The sequence below is a fragment of the Salmo salar genome, chromosome 06 (assembly GCF_965601325.2).
Source record: "Salmo salar chromosome 06, fSalSal1, whole genome shotgun sequence".
NCBI lineage: Eukaryota > Metazoa > Chordata > Actinopteri > Salmoniformes > Salmonidae > Salmo > Salmo salar.
In genome coordinates, this window is record NC_138296.1 from 43,288,222 (window position 1) to 43,307,500 (window position 19,279).

General features: G+C 46.9%; 1 protein-coding gene across 9 annotated transcripts in view; it reads left to right on the plus strand.

Moving 5' to 3' along the window:
* The window catches only part of LOC106607321 (SRC kinase signaling inhibitor 1), a 49,549-nt gene that overhangs the window by 12,794 nt on the left and 17,476 nt on the right, over positions 1-19,279 (plus strand). For 7 of the 9 annotated variants that reach the window (XM_045720565.2, XM_082976613.1, XM_082976619.1 and 4 more), the window contains 6 exons: positions 5,207-5,405; positions 10,319-10,611; positions 14,690-15,564; positions 15,775-15,882; positions 16,227-16,354; positions 17,433-17,593. In XM_045720565.2, coding sequence (XP_045576521.2) covers positions 5,207-5,405; positions 10,319-10,611; positions 14,690-15,564; positions 15,775-15,882; positions 16,227-16,354; positions 17,433-17,593 — 1,764 coding nt within the window. The remainder of the gene's footprint in view (positions 1-5,206; positions 5,406-10,318; positions 10,612-14,689; positions 15,565-15,774; positions 15,883-16,226; positions 16,355-17,432; positions 17,594-19,279) is intronic. The other 2 variants (XM_082976614.1, XM_082976615.1) reach the window with 1 other exon arrangement.

Genomic DNA, 19,279 nt, shown 5'->3' on the forward strand with positions numbered 1-19,279 from the left:
GGCTAATAGCAGTAATGAAATGTACTGTATGGGCTAATAGCAGCAATGAAATGTACTGTATGGGCTAATAGCAGTAATGAAATGTACTGTATGGGCTAATAGCAGCAATGAAATGTACTGTATGGGCTAATAGCAGTAATGAAATGTACAGTATGGGCTAATAGCAGTAATGAAATGTACTGTATGGGCTAATAGCAGTAATGAAATGTACAGTATGGGCTAATAGCAGCAATGAAATGTACAGTATTGGCTAATAGCAGTAATGAAATGTACAGAATGAGATAATAGCAGCAATGAAATGTACTGTATGGGCTAATAGCAGCAATGAAATGTACAATATGGGCTAATAGTAGTAATGAAATGTACAGTATGGGCTAATAGCAGTAATGAAATGTACTGTACGGGCTAATAGCAGTAATGCAATGTACAGTATGGGCTAATAACATTTAGATATTTTTTTGATACATCAAGAGGTCTGAAAATTATATGTATGACCCTCTTAAAACAATTCCATATAGCTTAGTAGAACCCCCCCACCCCATCTTAGACAAGGCTTAGACTCTTAGGGGTTAATAGGCATCTCTCTAGCAACTATCTCTGGTGAGACAGATTCTTCTCAGATCTGAGAATAGTGAGAATGGTCTCTTTCTTACTAATAAACTCTCAGTGGAATGTCTTATCACTTATCGCCATGGTAATTAACAGCTAAGAGAAACCAGAGACTATCACCCCGTGTCATGTGATCCTGGTGGACTGGAGTCCAACAGCAGTTATCTCTGTGTGGCCTTTCCCTCAACTGTTAACTTCAGCCTCTCAACCTATAACAAGCACTTAACCACAACCATGACACTGACCATTAAACCTGACCCACTCTGGGTATGTACAAGACACAAAATAAACTCAGCAAAGAAAGATACGTCCCTTTTTCAGGACCCTGTCTTTCAAAGATAATTTGTAAAAATCCAAATAGACCTTCATTGTAAAGGGTTTAAACACTGTTTCCCATCCTTGTTCAATGAACCATGAACAATTTATGAACATGCACCAGTGGAACGGTCGTTAAGACAATAACAGCTTACAGACAGTAGGCAATTAAGGTCACAGTTATGAAAACTTAGGACACTAAAAGAGGCCTTTCAACTGACTCTGAAAAACACCTTAAGAAAGATGCCCAGGGTCCCTGTTCATCTGCGTGGATGTGCCTTGGGCATGCTGCAAGGAGGTATGTGGACTGCAGATGTGGCCAGGGCAATAAATTGCAATATCCGTACTATGAGATGCCTAAGACAGCGCTACAGGGAGACAGAATGGACAGCTGATCGTCCTCGCAGTGGCAGACAAAGTATAACAACACCTGCACAGGATCGGTACATCCGAACATCACACCTGCAGGACAGGAACAGGATGGCAACAACAACTGCCCGAGTTACACCAGGAACGCACAATCCCTCCATCAGTGTTCAGACTGTCCACAATAGACTGAGAGATGCTGGACTGAGGGTTTGTAGGCCTGTTGTAAGACTGGTCCTCACCAGACATCACCGGCAACAACGTCGCCTATGGGCACAAACCCACCGTCGTCGCTGGACCAGATAGGACTGGCAAAAAGTGGTCTTCACTGACTAGTCACTGTTTTGTCTCACCAAGGCTGATGGTCGGATTCGCGTTTATTGTCAAAGGAATGAGCGTTACACCGAGACCTGTACTCTGGAGCGGGATCGATTTGGAGGTGGAGGGTCCGTCATGGTCTGGGGCGATTTGTCACAGCATCATCGGACTGAGCTTGCTGTCATTGCAGGCAATCTCAACGCTGTGCGTTACAGGGAAGACATCCTCCTCCCTCATGTGTTACCCTTCCTGCAGGCTCATCCTGACATGACCCTCCAGCATGACAATGCCACCAGCCATACTGCTCGTTCTGTGCGTGATTTCCTGCAAGACAGGAATGTCAGTGTTCTGCCATGGCCAGCGAAGAGCCCGGATCTCAATCCCATTGAGCATGTCTGGGACCTGTTGGATTCGGAGGGTGAGGGCTAGGGCCATTCCCACCAGAAATGTCCAGGAACTTGCAGGTGCCTTGGTGGAAGAGTAGGGTAACATCTCCCAGCAAGAACTGGCAAATCTGGTGCAGTCCATGAGGAAGAGATGCACTGCAGTACTTAATGCAGCTGGTGGCCACACCAGATACTGACTGTTACTTTTGATTTTGACCCCCCCCTTTGTTCAGGGACACATTATTCCATTTCCGTTAGTCACATGTCTGTGGATCTTGTTCAGTTTATGTGTCAGTTGTTGAATCTTGTTATGTTCATACAAATATTTACACATGTTAAGTTTGCAGTTGACAGTGAGAGGACGTTTCTTTTGCTGAGTTTAGAGAGAAACGGAGAGGGGGGGAGAGAGAGAGAAAAGACGGAGAGATTGGGTTTGTTGTTGGATTTAAAGTAGTTCATAGTCCTAGGTATGCTGGAGCCTGCTGTCTCCTCCTTTCCATTGAATTATATTTCCTGTAAGATCATCTTGTTTTCTTCCTCTGTGGTATTATAAGAGTGTGGGCTCCTCACAGTAATTGAGTGCTATTGAAAAAGCCTGAATTCACACCATAGGATGATAGGGAGAGGGAGAGGGAGAGGCGGAGAAGGCGAGAGGGGGAGGAGAAGAAACGGTGCAGAGAAAAGTGGAAGAGGTGCAATCACTGTTTTCCTCTGAAGAGAGAGAGCGTGTCTAGCATGACAGATCTCCTAGCAGACAGTGAGTGCATTTAACAGCCCATGATGACGCACAGGAGGAAATGGTTCTAGGAACGCTCCCCGTGTTCTTCCCACTGAGCACCCACAGGTTGAATCAACGTTGTTTCTACGCCATTTCAATGGAATTACATTGAACCAATAGACGTTGAATTGAAGTTTGTGCCCAGTGGGATATCACTTTGACACCTTTACATAAAGTATCTACGGCAACAACACCAAGTCGATGTGGTTTCTTTCCTCCAACGCATGGAGCGAACATATTTTGTTCCACTGGGGGGAATCTACCTTTGTTTCTTAAGTGTTTAGTAGAATTTTGTTTAGTAGAATGACTATACAATGACTCACACCTGTTTTTCCAACAACAGTCAAAGTGAAAGATTCTCATTAGGTGAGTCGCTGGAGTTTGTTGACAGATCTTCTCTCCTGTGTGTGTGAGGGAGACGGAGCTAGTCTCCCTCTCTCCACTTCCTCCTGAGTTCTGTTTGATATTTTGCATGGTCTCCCCGGTTCGGTGTGGTTTGTTGAAAAGATCCTCTGTTATGTAGGAACAAACACCAGGGAGTAGCGCTAGCTCGACGTCAGCTCACTGGCGTGTTGGAGACACTAGAGGCCTCCTTTGATTATTGGTGTGATTAGAGATGTGGCTCACTCTTCTATAGGATATGTATCTTTTAGCTCTGCTGTGCTGAGTCAAGCTGATGGCTGTGTTTTATCCATCTGCGCTCTGGCTTTATTTAGCCCTGGAGCTCTGCTCGGCTCACTGGAGCTGGTGTTTGTGTCTGTTGCGTGTGCAGTGTGTTCTGTGTGTACAATATATGCGCTGCTGTGCGGTGCGATGGACTGGGTTGTTGTGCTCCCTGCTCAGTGTGGTCGTTGCTTAGATAAATGACCCCATTAGAAAGCACAGTGGGGGCGATCCGTCAGAGCCACCCTCTCTCTGCGTGCCCAGACACTGTCTGCCGGCCCACCAAATCAAATCAAATATGATTTGTCGTGCACACATATTTAGCAGATGCTATCGCGGGTGTAGCGAAACGCTTATCTTCCTAGCTCCAACAGTGCAGTCATTTACAAGTGCCACCACTCTGTTGTGGGGCTGTGTGTGTGACTGCGCTGTGTAAATGTTTGTGGTTGCAGTATGAACAGTGCGTGTGTGTGTCTTTGTGTGAGTGCATGTGTGCGTGCGTGTGTGCGTGCATGTGTGTGTACATGTGTGTGTCTGTGAACTTGTATGTGAATCACAGGAGGTTGGTGGCAGCTTAATTGGGGAGGACAGACTCGTGGTAAAGGCTGGAGCGGAATGGTATCAAATACATCAAACACATGGTTTCCATGTGTTTGATGCCATTCCATTTGCTCCGTTCCAGACATTATTATGAGCCGTCCTCCCCTCAACAGCCTCCTGTGGTGTGTGTGCATTCATGTTGTGTGTATTTGTGAACGACCCCAAAGCGAGCACTGCTGGGAGTCAATGAGCACAGCACTCTGTGAGGCTGCGTCTCGCCTTACTAAATACAAGATTAATGAGAGCCTCGTAGAAAAACATGCTGAAGTCTTATTGAACCAGAACGAGGGATGAAAACGACAGAACAAGCGGAGGAAAAGTTGTGTTCTACTTGGTGCGAGGGGCTAGCGAGGGGCGCTGGCACTGTACTGTAATGTAATGTGGGCTCGATGTGTCTGGCTGGCTCTGCAATACTAACAGTCGTCAGCGAGCATTCTGGGAGCTCATTAACGGAGTCTGGGAGCTGGAGGAGAGCCGGCGGTGGGGATAGGGGAGCCAGCTCACTGAACAGAATACAGCAGCCTAACAGAACACAGTCTAGTAGCAGCAGCAGAGCAGCTGAGGAAGAAGAGATGCTGCCTGGGCCCAGGCCAGGTCCAGTCTAGTAGAATAAACCCAGAGTGACAGCCCTGATCTAGATCTACATGGCCTTGTCTAATCCAGACAGCCCTGGCCTGGCCTGCACTAATTTAAGGTTGGCCAGAGGCCAGCAGGGCCCCAACCAATAGGGAGAGGATGCAGGTGTAGGGGGAGAGGGAACTTTACATAAGCGTTAAAACATTTAAACTGATCTCAGTGCCCACCAGGATATTTTGTATCTTCCTCATTCCTACTGGTCCTCAGTGGATCCCTAATTCTGAAGGTGTTGTGTTCTGGACTTCTGCCTTGCTGTAACCCTCTACTGTCAGCATTGGTGAAACAACAGGCACCGTCACATGATTCCATCCCACCCTATCAGAAAGAGGAAAGATGGCATCAGTTGTATGAATGTTGGTCCTGACATGCTGATACATTATGCCAATCTTAATTGTGTTTGTTTGTCTTATAATCTGTTTATTGTTTGTTAACTCTTTCACATTTCTCCGTACTCCTCTCTGTCAAATCCATTCTTTCTGCCTCTCTCTCACACTCCTCTCCCCAAACAAACTCTCTCTCACTTTCTCTCCTCCAGAGTCGTAGCCCGCGTCACTCCCAGTCCACCCAGTCTGGGCTAGCTGACCAGGCTGCTAAACTGTCCTTTGCCTCGGCTGAGTCTCTGGCTGAGACCATGTCTGAGGCTGACATCCCCCTGGGGTTCAGCCGAACCAACCGCTTCCGCCAGAGTCTGCCCCTGTCCCGCTCAGCCAGCCAGAACAAGCTGCGCTCCCCAGGTGAGACCCAACACCCACACTGGAGCTGGACATGACCCAGACAGTACAGAAACTATACATGACGTGTACATGATCACGTCTTAGCCTTTACCAACTACTGCTACAGTAAGACAGTGCTCCCCAGGTGAGACCCACCACACACTGTACAGATAATATACATGACATCAGTGGAGGCTCTTCAGTGGGGGAAGGGGAGGACCATCCTCCTCAGGGAATTCCACAAAAATAAAAAATGAGTGAAACTTTAAAACAGTTATCCTTTTTAGGTAAACCTATAGTAAATATATTCACATGTCACCAAATAATTGATTAAAACACACTGTTTTGCAATGAAGGCCTACAGTGACCTCAACAGCACTCTGTAGGGTATCACCATGGTGTAGCCGGAGGACAGCTAGCTTCCGTCCTCCTCTGGGTACATTGACTTCAATACAAAACCTAGGAGGCTCATGGTTCTCACCCCCTTCCATTGACTTACAGTAATTATGGAAACTTCTGGAGGACGTCCTCCAACCTATCAGAGCTCTTGCAGCATGAACTGGCATTTTGTCCACCCAATCAAAGGATCAGAGAATGAATATAGTACTGAAAGCATAAGCTACAGCTAGCAAGCACTGCAGTGCATAACATGTGGTGAGTAATTGTCTCAAAGAGAGCGAAAAAAAATAGTTGAACAGTTTTGAAAAAATTAATTTCTTAAAATATTAAGGAGAAGCAAGAGAGAGAGAAAGAGAGATGTTGTTGAATTTTTTGCCTGGTCACAGACAGCTGATGTGTTGTGCACTGAAGCCCACAAGCAAAGGGAAAAGGTGAGCAGACAGCGCATAGATGCGAGAAGGAATTAACAAGCAAAGTGATCAAGCTGTTTATATGTGGCTGCTATTGGCACTCCGATACCGCTTGCCATGCGGTAGTAGAGAGAACAGTCTATGACTGGGGTGGCTGGGGTCTTTGACAATTTTTAGGGCCTTCCTCTGACACCGCCTGGTGTAGAGGTCCTGGATGGCAGGCAGCTTAGCCCGGTGATGTACTGGGCTGTACGCACTACCCTCTGTAGTGCCTTGCTGTCGCAGGCCGAGCAATTGCCATACCAGGCAGTGATGCAACCAGTCAGGATGCTCTCGATGTTGCAGCTGTAGAACCTTTTGAGGATCTGAGGACCCATGCCAAATAATTTTGGTTTCCTGAGGGGGAATAGGCTTTGTCGTGCCCTCTTCATGACTGTCTAGGTGTTTGTTGGACCATTCTAGTTTTTTGTTGATGTGGACACCAAGGAACTTGAAGCTCTCAACCTGCTCCACTACAGCCCCATCGATGAGAATGGGGCGTGCTCAGTCCTCCTTTTCCTGTAGTCCACAATCATCTCCTTAGTCTTGGTTATGTTGAGGGATAGGTTGTTATTCTGGCACCACCCGGCCATGTCTCTGTCCTCCTCCCTATAGGCTGTCTCATCGTTGTCGGTGATCAGGCCTACCACTGTTGTGTCGTCTGCAAACTTAATGATGGTGTTGGAGTCGTACCTGGCCATGCAGTCGTGGGTGAACAGGGAGTACAGGAGGGGACTGAGCACACACACCTGAGGTGCTCCAGTGTTGAGGATCAGCGTGGCAGATGTGTTGCTACCTACCCTCACCACCTGGGGCGGACCGTCAGGAAGTCCAGGATCCAGTTGCAGAGGGAGGTGTTTAGTCCCAGGATCCTTAGCTTAGTAATGAGCTTTGAGGGTACTATGGTGTTGAATGCTGAGCTGTGGTCAATGAATAGCATTCTCACATAGGTGTTCCTGTTGTCCAGGTGGGAAAGGGCAGTGTGGAGTGCAATAGAGATTGCATCATCTGTGGATCTGTTTGGGCGGTATGTAAATTGGAGTGGGTCTAGGGTTTCTGGGATAATGGTGTTGATGTGAGCCATTACCAGCCTTTCAAAGCACTTCATGGCTACGGACGTGAGTGCTACGGGTCTGTAGTAATTTAGGCAGGTTGTCTTCGTGTTCTTGGGCACAGGGACTATGGTGGTCTGCTTGAAACATGTTGGTATTACAGACTCAATCAGGGACATGTTGAAAATATCAGTGAAGACACCTGCCAGTTGGTCAGCACATGCCCGGAGCACACGTCTTGGTAATCCATCTTGCCCCACATCCTTGTGAATGTTGACCTGTTTAAAGGTCTTCCTCACGTCGGCTACGGAGAGCATGATCACACAGTCGTCCGGAACAGCTGATGCTCTCATGCATGCCTCAGTGTTGCTTGCCTCAAAGCGAGCATAGAAGTGATTTAGCTCGTCTGGTAGGCTCGTGTCACTGGGCAGCTCACGGCTGTGCTTCCCTTTGTAGTCTGTAATAGTTTGCAAGCCCAGCCACATAAGATGAGCGTCGGAGCCGGTGTAGTACGATTCAATCTTAGCCCTGTATTGAAGCTTTGCCTGTTTGATGGTTCATCGGAGGGCATAGCAGGATTTCTTATAAGCTTCCGGGTTAGAGTCCCGCACCTTGAAAGCGGCAGCTCTACCCTTTTGCTCAGTGTGAATGTTGCCTGTAATCCATGGCTTCTGGTTGGGGTATGTACGTACAGTCACTGTGGGGATGACGTCCTCGATGCACTTATTGATAAAGCCAGTGACTGATGTGGTGTACTCCTCAATGCCATTGGAAGAATCCCGGGAACATGTTCCAGTCTGTGATATCAAAACAGTCCTGTAGTTTAGCATCTGCTTCATCTGACCACTTTTTTATAGACCGAGTCACTGGTGCTTCCTGCTTTAATTTTAGCTTGTAAGCAGCAATCAGGAGGATAGAATTGTGGTCGGATTAACCAAATGGGGGAGAGCTTTGTACGCGTCTCTGTGTGTGGAGTACAGGTGATCTAGAATTATTTTCCCTCTGGTTGCACATTTAACATGTTGATGGAAATTAGGTAGAACTGATTTAAGTTTCCCTGCATGAAAGTCTCCGGCCACTAGAAGCGCCGCCTCTGGGTGAGCGGTTTCCTGTTTGCTTATACAGCTGACTAAGTGCGGTCTTAGTGCCAGCATCTATAGCTGAAAACTCTCTAGGCAAGTAGTTCGGTCTGTAGAGTATCACAAGATACTCTACCTCAGGCGAGCAAAATCTAGAGACTTCCTTAGATTTCGTGCACCAGCTGTTTACAAACATGCACAGACCGACCCCCCTCGTGTTACCGGAGTGTACTGTTCTATCTTGGCGATGCAGAGTTTTGACGGTATTGACGGTAACGGCAGCTTTCCCACTCGCCTTCTGAGGATCCTTACGAGGCATCCCACTCTGTGTCCTCTGTACCTGCGTCTCTTCCTCTTGCAAATAACTGGGATGCTGGCCTTGTCGGGTGTTCGGAGAATGTCCTATGAGTCCTGCTTGTTGAAGAAAAAATCTTAGTCTAATCCGAGGTGAGTGATCGCTGTCCTGATATCCAGAAGCTCTTTTTTGACGTAAGATACGGTGGCAGAAACATTATGTACAAAGTAAGTTACAAATAACGTGAGAAAAAACACATAATAGCACAATTGGGTAGGCGTCCGTAAAACTGCTGCCATTTCTTCTGGCGCCATTTTAGAAGATGGCGCCGGAACGAAATGGGGATATGGAACGAAAAAGAGATAAACATACCTGAATTTGTCCAATAGAAACTCATGATGGGTATAGGTCAAATTCTAGTATCATGTAGTAGCCTAAACCTATCGCCGTTACATTGAACTGGGTGAATGGAATATGAATGACAGTCGTCCAATATGCTGTAATAGAAGTAAGGCCATGGTCGTAAAATAAATGAACATCCTCCCTCATCTTAAACGTCATCGACGGCCACTGCAGTTCAACTTACTCATCTAATCAGAATGGCTTCATGCCATTTTCATATTAACATTTACCCAGTTTATCTGCTATCTTATCAAACCTTATCCACTTGCATAATAAATAATTATTCCCATTCCCAATTCCTTTTGCGTTTTGTGGTTATGCTTTATTTGAATTCACTATTCGAATTATTGCGAAATGATTGAGTCGTGATTACATTTGTGTATTTTGTAGCCATTTCAGAAGCGTAAATTATGCACTCCAGGCTGGGTGTTTTTATCAGGGACCAATCACACAGCTCCTTGGTTAGTCATGTAACCTACAGCCTGGTGTCTCTTCGCACCTTCAGATGACTGTGATTATTCTCTGCCTGCCTGCCCTGTGGTACGTTACTGCTTACATAACACTGGATCATCCACGACTTAGATTACATATCTGGGGCACCACAACCATACACTGCACTGTATTTCATTATTAGCACAGGGATAATATGTTCATAGACATTCATTTATTTCTGCTACAGAGTCATATTGAGTGAACTCAGCATTGGGACAGCTTTACAGTGTGGACTACAGTATCATAAGTGTGAACTCATCGTTGCGACAGCTTTACAGTGTGGATGGATCAGACTTATAAACATCGGTGGGTGTAGGCGATGCTAAGCACGCAGGGAGAAACAGAGCGCTGTAAAACCAGTGACAGTGACGGATGATGAGCCCTTTGGAAGAGGAGTTTAGGCAGTGCTTTAGGACAGTGGCACTCTCTCACTCCCACTTCCTCCTGTCTATTTATCAACCAGACCTTCCCTTTATCTATCTCTCTCTCCTTTTCCTTTGACTTTCGTCACCCCTTCCTCTATTGTTCTATTATCTCCTGCTCCACCTTCATCCTTGACTTTAAATTCTCTCTCTGTGGCCTAGTGTGGTCAACACGTCTACAGTGTCGGCATAGGTTCAAATCCGGCCTACTGCCCTTTGACCCAGCCTCTCTCTACCTTTCCCCACTGTCATAATCTCTCTCTAGCTGTTCAATGGTCGGAAAAGATCTTAAAAATATATGACAAATTCTCTCCCCCTCTCTCTTTATCACTCTCCTTCTCCAGGCGTGCTGTTCCTGCAGTTTGGGGATGAGACGCGGCGGGTGCACATCACCCACGAGCTGAGCAGCCTGGACACGCTGCACGCCCTCATCGTGCACATGTTCCCCCAGAAGCTGACGGCGGGGATGCTTAAGTCCTCCAACACGGCCATCCTGATCAAGGACGAGGCGCGCAACGTCTTCTACGAGCTGGAGGACATCCGGGACATCCAGGACCGCAGCATCATCAAGATCTACCGCAAGGAGCCCATCTACGCCTCCTACCCCGGCACACACCTGGTCAACGGGGACCTGAGGGTGAGACAGGGAGGGGAGAGAAGGGTGAGGGAGGAGAGAGGGGTGCTGAGGGAGGGGGAGGGGGTGGAGCTGGGCTGGGCGTCTGATACTGGAATAGGTGGATGGAGGGCTCTGGATTCTACTATATATACTGATACTGTCACACTACTGTTGGGCTTTGACCTTTGAAGGTGCAACAGCTCTTTTGTGTTTATGTTGCAACAGTAAGTTTGACAGGTTGTGGAGGCGTATGGGTTATTTCTCCAGATATTCCCGCTGGCCAGTACTTTTATCTTCAAGAGCACCATATGCTGCCTGGACACAAAATAACAATGTTTCCCAGGGAGATGAGCTTGTTTCGCCCCCTGTGCATGTCTCTGTTTTGGTTGAGTTCAAGGAACCTTGAAGTTGTTCTGTTTTCAGTCCCTACCATCTGTAATAGTCACACTGCACTGAGGATGAATAAGCCATTACCTATGCAAATATTTAGAGTGTGTGTGTGTGTGTGTGTGTGGGTGGGTCTCTGTCTCTGTCTGTGCGGATGAGTGTGTTTTCGTGTGTGCGTGTAGGCATACTAAAATCCCTAAATTGTGTATGGAGGAACACCAAAATATCCCAGATGAACTAGATTCAATTAAATCATAGAGAGTTCTTATTTCCAGGAGGGTAGATGATGCGGTAAAGCCAGGCCTTTGAAGAACATTGCTGGCTCTTGGCTGGCTCTTTGTTCTATGACAGTGTGTGTGTGAACTGCACATCCCCTCCTAGTTCAGTGCTGTGCAGGGGACTACCCTGCATGTTAACTAACATCTTGACATTGAACTGCTCCCGGGTGTACATTTTTGGGTTTGGATAGCTGGTTTTAACTGTGTTTTCAGGGTTTTAAGTGTGTGTGTGTGTGTGTGTGTGTGTGTGTGTGTGTATGTGTGTGTGTGTGTGCGCGTGCGTGCGTGCGTGTTGTGGTGGTTAATTTCTTTACTATTAAATGAGCACAGACAAACTGACACAAAAGTCAGAGTTATACTTAAACTAAATCTTGAATCACTTATTAATAAGGGAGCAGGTCAATACAACGCACACATATAAAGTGAATCGATTGAGTGCTCTACGATAATGATGGCTGGTCACGGCTGGTCGACGATTCACGCTCAGCTGATCGTTTAGAGCCCCGAGACAAAAGGTATTTTATAGCCAAGATACACCCCTTTCGACCTACATGACGAACAGATATATAGAATGGGTCACAAGGTTAAGATTTGTATGAAAGATATCTATAAAGCATAGCAGACAGTATCTGCTGTGTCAACAGTTTTCATTGTATAGACCAGTGTCTGGCCCTCCGACTCCAAACTGGAACCGTCTCTCCCTGGTACGGTATTGAACAGAAACATTAACTCATGCTCTGGAATGCTCTTTAGGTTTTATCACCCAAAAGACATCGTAAATCTCCTCTGTCAGTGTTATCTTCCAGAGGCCCATCCTCAGTAGAACACACACACAATAGTTATACTCTATTCTGACGAATAAAACAACCATTTGATGCAATAAAAGTATTATAACATAATCTTGCAATTTTCCACCAGGGTGTGTGTGTGTGTGTGTGTGTGTGTGTGTGTGTGTGTGTGTGTGTGTGTGTGTGTGTGTGTGTGTGTGTGTGTGTGTGTGTGTGTGTGTGTGTGTGTGTGTGTGTGTGTGTGTGTACGATGCCCTCCCTCTGCAATGGCTCTTATATGTACATAGTCCTGTCCATCATCACTTTACAGTATACTGCATGGGAAGGTTAAGAGAAAGGAAAGAGTATATTTAAAAAAGGATGAGGAGACACAGGGATGACTAGAGGAAGGAGAGTAGGAGAGAGAGATAACTACTGTAGGTTGAGGAAAGACATAAACAGGAGAGAGAGATAACTACTGTAGATTGAGGAAAGACATAAAAGGGAGAGAGTTAATTACTGTAGGTTGAGGAAAGACAAACAGGAGAGAGAGGTAATTACTGTAGGTTGAGGAAAGACAAACAGGAGACAGAGGTAATTACTGTAGATTGAGGAAAGACAAACAGGAGACAGAGGTAATTACTGTAGATTGAGGAAAGACAAACAGGAGACAGAGGTAATTACTGTAGATTGAGGAAAGACAAACAGGAGAGAGAGGTAATTACTGTAGGTTGAGGAAAGAAATAAACAGGAGAGAGAGATAATTACTGTAGATTGAGGAAAGACATAAACAGGAGAGAGAGATAATTACTGTAGATTGAGGAAAGACAAACAGGAGAGAGAGGTAATTACTGTAGATTGAGGAAAGACAAACAGGAGAGAGAGATAATTACTGTAGGTTGAGGAAAGACAAACAGGAGAGAGAGGTAATTACTGTAGATTGAGGAAAGACAAACAGGAGAGAGAGGTAATTACTGTAGGTTGAGGAAAGACATAAACAGGAGAGAGAGGTAATTACTGTAGGTTGAGGAAAGACAAACAGGAGAGAGAGGTAATTACTGTAGATTGAGGAAAGACAAACAGGAGAGAGAGGTAATTACTGTAGGTTGAGGAAAGACATAAACAGGAGAGAGAGGTAATTACTGTAGATTGAGGAAAGACATAAAAGGGAGAGAGTTAATTACTGTAGGTTGAGGAAAGACAAACAGGAGAGAGAGATAATTACTGTAGGTTGAGGAAAGACATAAACAGGAGAGAGAGATAATTACTGTAGGTTGAGGAAAGACAAACAGGAGAGAGAGGTAACTACTGTAGATTGAGGAAAGACAAACAGGAGAGAGAGATAATTACTGTAGGTTGAGGAAAGACAAACAGGAGAGAGAGGTAATTACTGTAGATTGAGGAAAGACAAACAGGAGAGAGAGGTAATTACTGTAGATTGAGGAAAGACATAAACAGGAGAGAGAGATAATTACTGTAGGTTGAGGAAAGACAAACAGGAGAGAGAGGTAATTACTGTAGATTGAGGAAAGACAAACAGGAGAGAGAGATAATTACTGTAGGTTGAGGAAAGACAAACAGGAGAGAGAGGTAATTACTGTAGATTGAGGAAAGACAAACAGGAGAGAGAGGTAATTACTGTAGGTTGAGGAAAGACATAAACAGGAGAGAGAGGTAATTACTGTAGATTGAGGAAAGACAAACAGGAGAGAGAGATAATTACTGTAGGTTGAGGAAAGACAAACAGGAGAGAGAGATAATTACTGTAGGTTGAGGAAAGACATAAACAGGAGAGAGAGATAATTACTGTAGGTTGAGGAAAGACAAACAGGAGAGAGAGGTAACTACTGTAGATTGAGGAAAGACAAACAGGAGAGAGAGGTAATTACTGTAGATTGAGGAAAGACAAACAGGAGAGAGAGGTAACTACTGTAGATTGAGGAAAGACAAACAGGAGAGAGAGATAATTACTGTAGGTTGAGGAAAGACATAAACATGAGAGAAAGAGGAATTGAAAAAGTGGGAGATGCAGAGTAAAAAGGTAGAATATTAAAGGATTAGACCACCCAGGCAAGCGGTGGAGAAAAGAACCTGTGGTGGATGAGGAAATTCCTCACATTCATTCTAATGAACCAGGAGTGGGTTAGGCTCCTGTTTTCTCTCTTCTCTTCAATAGACAGGAAATGGATATGTGCAGATATGGAGACGTGCTGAATACCAGCTCTTTGTAATCCAGTGGGTTTAGTTGTGCTGGTTAAATGGAGCTCGGTGGTTCTCCTAGACGAGTGGAAGGAGAAGAAAGAAACAAAAAGGCTGGACTGGGCCCCTCTTTTAAGCTCTTTCATTTTCAGCCTCAGTTATTACTCTGTAAGGTGACAATCAGTACATGTAGGTAATCTCATATCCCATAAGCCTTACTGTACTCTTGGATAGAGCCATTACTATAGACTTGAATCACACGTGTTGATTGTGTGCTGGTATTTGATGTGGGCTTGTATAAAGATGCTATGATTGCGTTGATGAGCCCAGGCTGCCACAGACTGTCCAATGTCAGTGTGATTTCCTATCCTCTGATTGTCAGTCTGGCACAGAGGGGGAGCACAGCGTTTTCATCCACTGGTATCCATGGTAACCTACCCTCCACCCCCGCACCTAATGTCGTTTCAGAGGGATCTGGTGTACACGTCCCGAGAGTCCTCCCCCACCCGCCGCCTCAACACCCTGCCCTCGTCCTCCGCCTCACCCCCCTCCGGCTCCCCAGCCCGCTCCCGTCTGTCCTACAGCGGGGGTCGGCCTCCTTCCTTCGCCGGGCCGGGCAGTCACCCCCAGCTTCAACAACACTCCCAGCACCAGCAGCACCCCCAGCAGCACCAGCCCCAGCACTCCCACCACCCTGGAGCCGGCTCCCACCACGGGGGCCCCAACGCCGGCCTGTCCTCTTCCCCTAGCGCCATCCTGGAGCGCCGCGACGTCAAGCCCGACGAGGAGGTTTCTGGGAAGAACATGATGCTGGTAAAGGAGGGGCTGTACGCCGACCCCTACAGCCTGGTACACGAGGGCCGCCTCAGCATCGCCTCCACACAGTCGCTGGCCGCCATCGGAGACCCCTTCGGCTTCCCCGTGTCCGGTGGGCTGTACCGCCGCGGCTCTGTGCGCTCCCTCAGCACCTACTCTGCTGCCGCCCTGCAGGGGGAGCTGGAGGACGCCCTGTACAAGCCTGGAGGTCCCCTCTACTCCGACTCCTACTCCTCAGCCACACTGGGCATGGGCTTCCGCATGCCCCCCTCCTCCCCGCAGAAGATCCCTGATATGCAGCTGAGGGACAGGGGGGACTCGTACTCTAGCTCCCCCAGCCGAGCCTCCCCGGTCAGGCAGACCTTCCACAAGGACTCAGCCTCCTCTTCCGTGTTTGTGGAGAGCCCCAAGTCCAGGCCCAGTTCCAGCTCTGACCCTCTGGCCCTGCAGGCCGGGCCGGGAGGAGACGGGAGCAGGTTTGCGCCCGGATACAGCTCCCCACTCCCTGGAGAGACTTCTGAGTCCAGGTGAGTGTGTGTGTGTGTGTGTGGTTTAAGATTTCATGCTTCCTCTATACAGTACGTGTGTGTTTCGCTAGGTGTTTTCTAGTGTGTACTAGTACATTTTGACGTTACTGTGGGATGTGTGGGTGCACGAGCTTCCATGTTGGTGTGTGTGTGAGTGTGTGTGAGTGAACCTAACTGACCAGTGTGTGTTAACCTGCTGGCTTTCTCCAGGGACCGTGCGGACCGTCTGGATCGTATGGAGGCCATGGAGAAACAGATAGCCAGTCTGACAGGCCTGGTTCAGAGTGTACTGACCAAAGCCCCCGACAGTGACAGCACGTAAGACCCCCTTAGGATCCCAAACACACAGAGCCATTCATAGATGTATATACTACTACAGCAGTAGACCATCACAGGACGAGCACAGAAATACATGACTCAGGATACTATATCGTTGTTTAATAGACCAGAATACGTTCAAGTACATTATTGCAGTATAGTAGTACTGTACATGATTATAGTACAGGTGTTGGCATTAGCACTGTAATTGGCTGGTAATAATGACCTTGCCCTGTGGACAGTATAAAGCACTCTGTAGTATAAGTACATAATGCGTAAGTATAGTACAGGTGTTGGCATTAGCACTGTAATTGCCTTGCCCTGTGGCCCTGGTTGATCCTCAGATGCGGCCTACTGCGTCTCTGCATGATGGCGGGCTGCCCTCCGGACCAGGGCTCGGAGTTCTCACGGCCCTTCCCTTTCTCTTCCAGCGAGAAGACCGAATCCAACAGCGACGGCTCCGCCACTGGAGGTGAGTACTACGCCTAAACTTCTAGCTCAAACTAAATTGAAGTGAATTGAGTTTTAGTTTGATCTTGTAGTCAGACTGCGTCCAGTCCTGCTAACCATTTCCAATAGTTCAAGTTGAGCTTAGTTTTCAGATCAATTTACCATTGGGCCAGGCATAGACCAGTTATTTTAACAGATAATATGGCTACTATGTCTTTAAACCACAACAGACATTGAATGACATCTTCCTCAACTCGCAACCTAGATACAAACCCATCCCGCTGTCCCTGCTTCCACTAATATCGCTCTCTTACTCACATTTCCTTCGCTTTCTTCTTCTGTTTTATTTCTCTTTTCTCACTCCCTCTCTCTCTCCTTATCTCTTTCTTACCCTGTTCCTAATGCCTCCGTTTAGCATGGTTGAGTCTACATAGACTTGCTGTTCAATGGCCAGACCATCAAAGGGCCAGCGAAAGGACACGTCCGCCTTTGATGCCTCTCCTTGACATGAAATAAGACCAGAAAATAAAGCTGTTAAATTATCAATTTTTCTCTCAGCAATAGTCTATAGAGGAAGTGTCCAGGGGTCCACATTTGCCTCTGGCAATGTAAACCTTGAAGATTACTCCCAATTTTCCTCCACTCTCTCTTCTCTCTCTTTATCTTTGGTAACTGGCTCACTGCTTCTGTATTACAGTTGGACGGCTGAAGCGGAAAGGTAGTTTGACTCTTCTCCTCTCCTCTTCTATCTCTCCTCTCATCTCTCTGCCCCTGGGTGGGTGTCTGGTGTTGTCACAGGTCCAGCGTCTCTGGTCCTGTCTTGTTGGTCCCTAACTCATTCTGGGTCTGTCTGAGATTCAGAAGGATATTCTCCTCGCACCATCAACAGGCTCTCTCTGTTTGTTTTCAGTCTACCTCTGTCCAGGAACTGAGCTGGGATCCTTTACCTGTGCTCCCAAGACTGCGTGTGGAACTGTGTGTGTGCGTGTGCGTGCATGCATCTTCTGTTGTGTGTCAGATGTCTTTATTCATACAGCGTTGTAATTAACCCAGTTTCCTCTGACTTCCTCATAACCTGTGTTCTGTCCTGTGATTGTCAGCTCTGACGCCGTCGGCCCCGCTGGCTCTGATGCCCCCCCCTCCCTCCGGAGACAGCCAGGTCACCACCGTTACCCGGCTGCAGATGCAGCTTCACCTCCACGACCTGCAGCAGAACGCCACCGACCTGCGCAAACAACTTTCCCAGCTCCGCAAGATGCAGGTGAAAACGACTGGGCCTACTCTCAATGCATCTATTAGTACGGCTGTTTACACCAACACGCACGCGTGCAAGCACACAGGCACGTGCAACACACTCACATACATACACACACACACACACAATAATGAACAAGATGTCTTCTTCTACGACACATTTAGGTGATAGTATGCTTTGAGGATGTTTGCGATGTGAGACCATGGAAGATTCAAGTTGTCGTATGTGTTGGTACTAAGAGTTTGAAGCCGTGGTCCTTAAGAACCTAACCTAGTGGATATCCCTGTGAAGATGGACGCGGCATCAGATAATGGAAAGAAATGAAACCATTCAACGTCTTCGCTGTGACTCCCTGCGGTACCATGGTTACAGGCTGAGGAGAGAAGAGAATCGTCCTGTCTGTGTCTTAACTCTCGGGGGGGGGGGGGGGGGGGTGGAAGTGGTTGCTCTAACACATCAGATCAGTGGGGAAAAGAAATGAGGAAGTGTAGAGGATATGGTGTATGTGATTTAGGGACAGCGCAGGGCCGTTTAATCGTCTGCCCTGTCTGTCTCTTCCTTTAGAGAGAGTTTATGAAACATAACAGTGGACACAGTCAGTGGTCCAGTCCACTTCATGCATCGTTAAGCTCTCCCTTGGGCCCAGCTCAATGGCTCATGACTCCTGGGTTTTGTAGTTTTATAGCCTGTGATTTCCTCAACATACAACTGGTGCTCACCGAGAGGCACAGCAGCAGTACCTGCACCAACTCTCTTCTGATGAGGAGCTGGGTTTAAGTGGTGGGATTTATTGTTGGAGAAAGAATACACTGAGTGGACAAAACATTATGAACACCTGCTCTTTCCACAACATAGACTGACCAGGTAAATCCAGGTGAAAACTATGATCCCTTATTGATGTCACCTGTTAAATCCACTTCAATCAGTGTAGATGAAGGGGAGGAGACAAGTTAAATAAGGATTTTTAAGCCTTGAGACGATTGAGACATGGATTGTGTGTGTGTGCCATTCAGAGGGTGAATTGAAGTGCCTATGAACGGGGTATGGTAGTACTGTAGGTGCCAGGTTCACCGGTTTGTGTCAAGAACTGCAACGCTGATGGGTGTTTCACGCTCAACAGTTTCCCGTGTGTATCAACAAAGGTCCACCACCCAAAGGACATCCAGACAACTTGATACAACTGTGGGAAGCATTGGAGTCAACATGGGCCAGCATCCCTGTGGAACGCTTTCGACACCTTGTAGAGTCCATGCCCCAACGAATTGAGGCTGTTCTGAGGGCAAAAGACACAGATGGAGAGGAGTAAAGTGGTAAATGGAAGCCAAATGCAGCACAGTGGGACTAGAGAGTAGTAATAATCTCAGTAATTTACCTGTGTGGGAGCCCAAGCCTGACTCCTAACCTCTGACCCGCCCCGTTGCCCATGGAGACGGCCCCAGGCCTGAATAATACATGATGCTCATGAATTATGTAGAGCGAGAGAGAGAAGGGCTGAACGTGGTAGAGGTAGCGTAATGCAGAGAAAGGAACAGAAAGAGAGTATAAATGTTTTTATTGTGACTGCTGTGGCTGGATCAGAATAAATGGGGTTTTAATGTATTGCTTCTATTGGGGCAAATCAGAAGTAATGCTGCAGAGCACATTATTTATACTGTTGTTCAGTTTGATTCCCTGGAACATAAAAGCAATCCA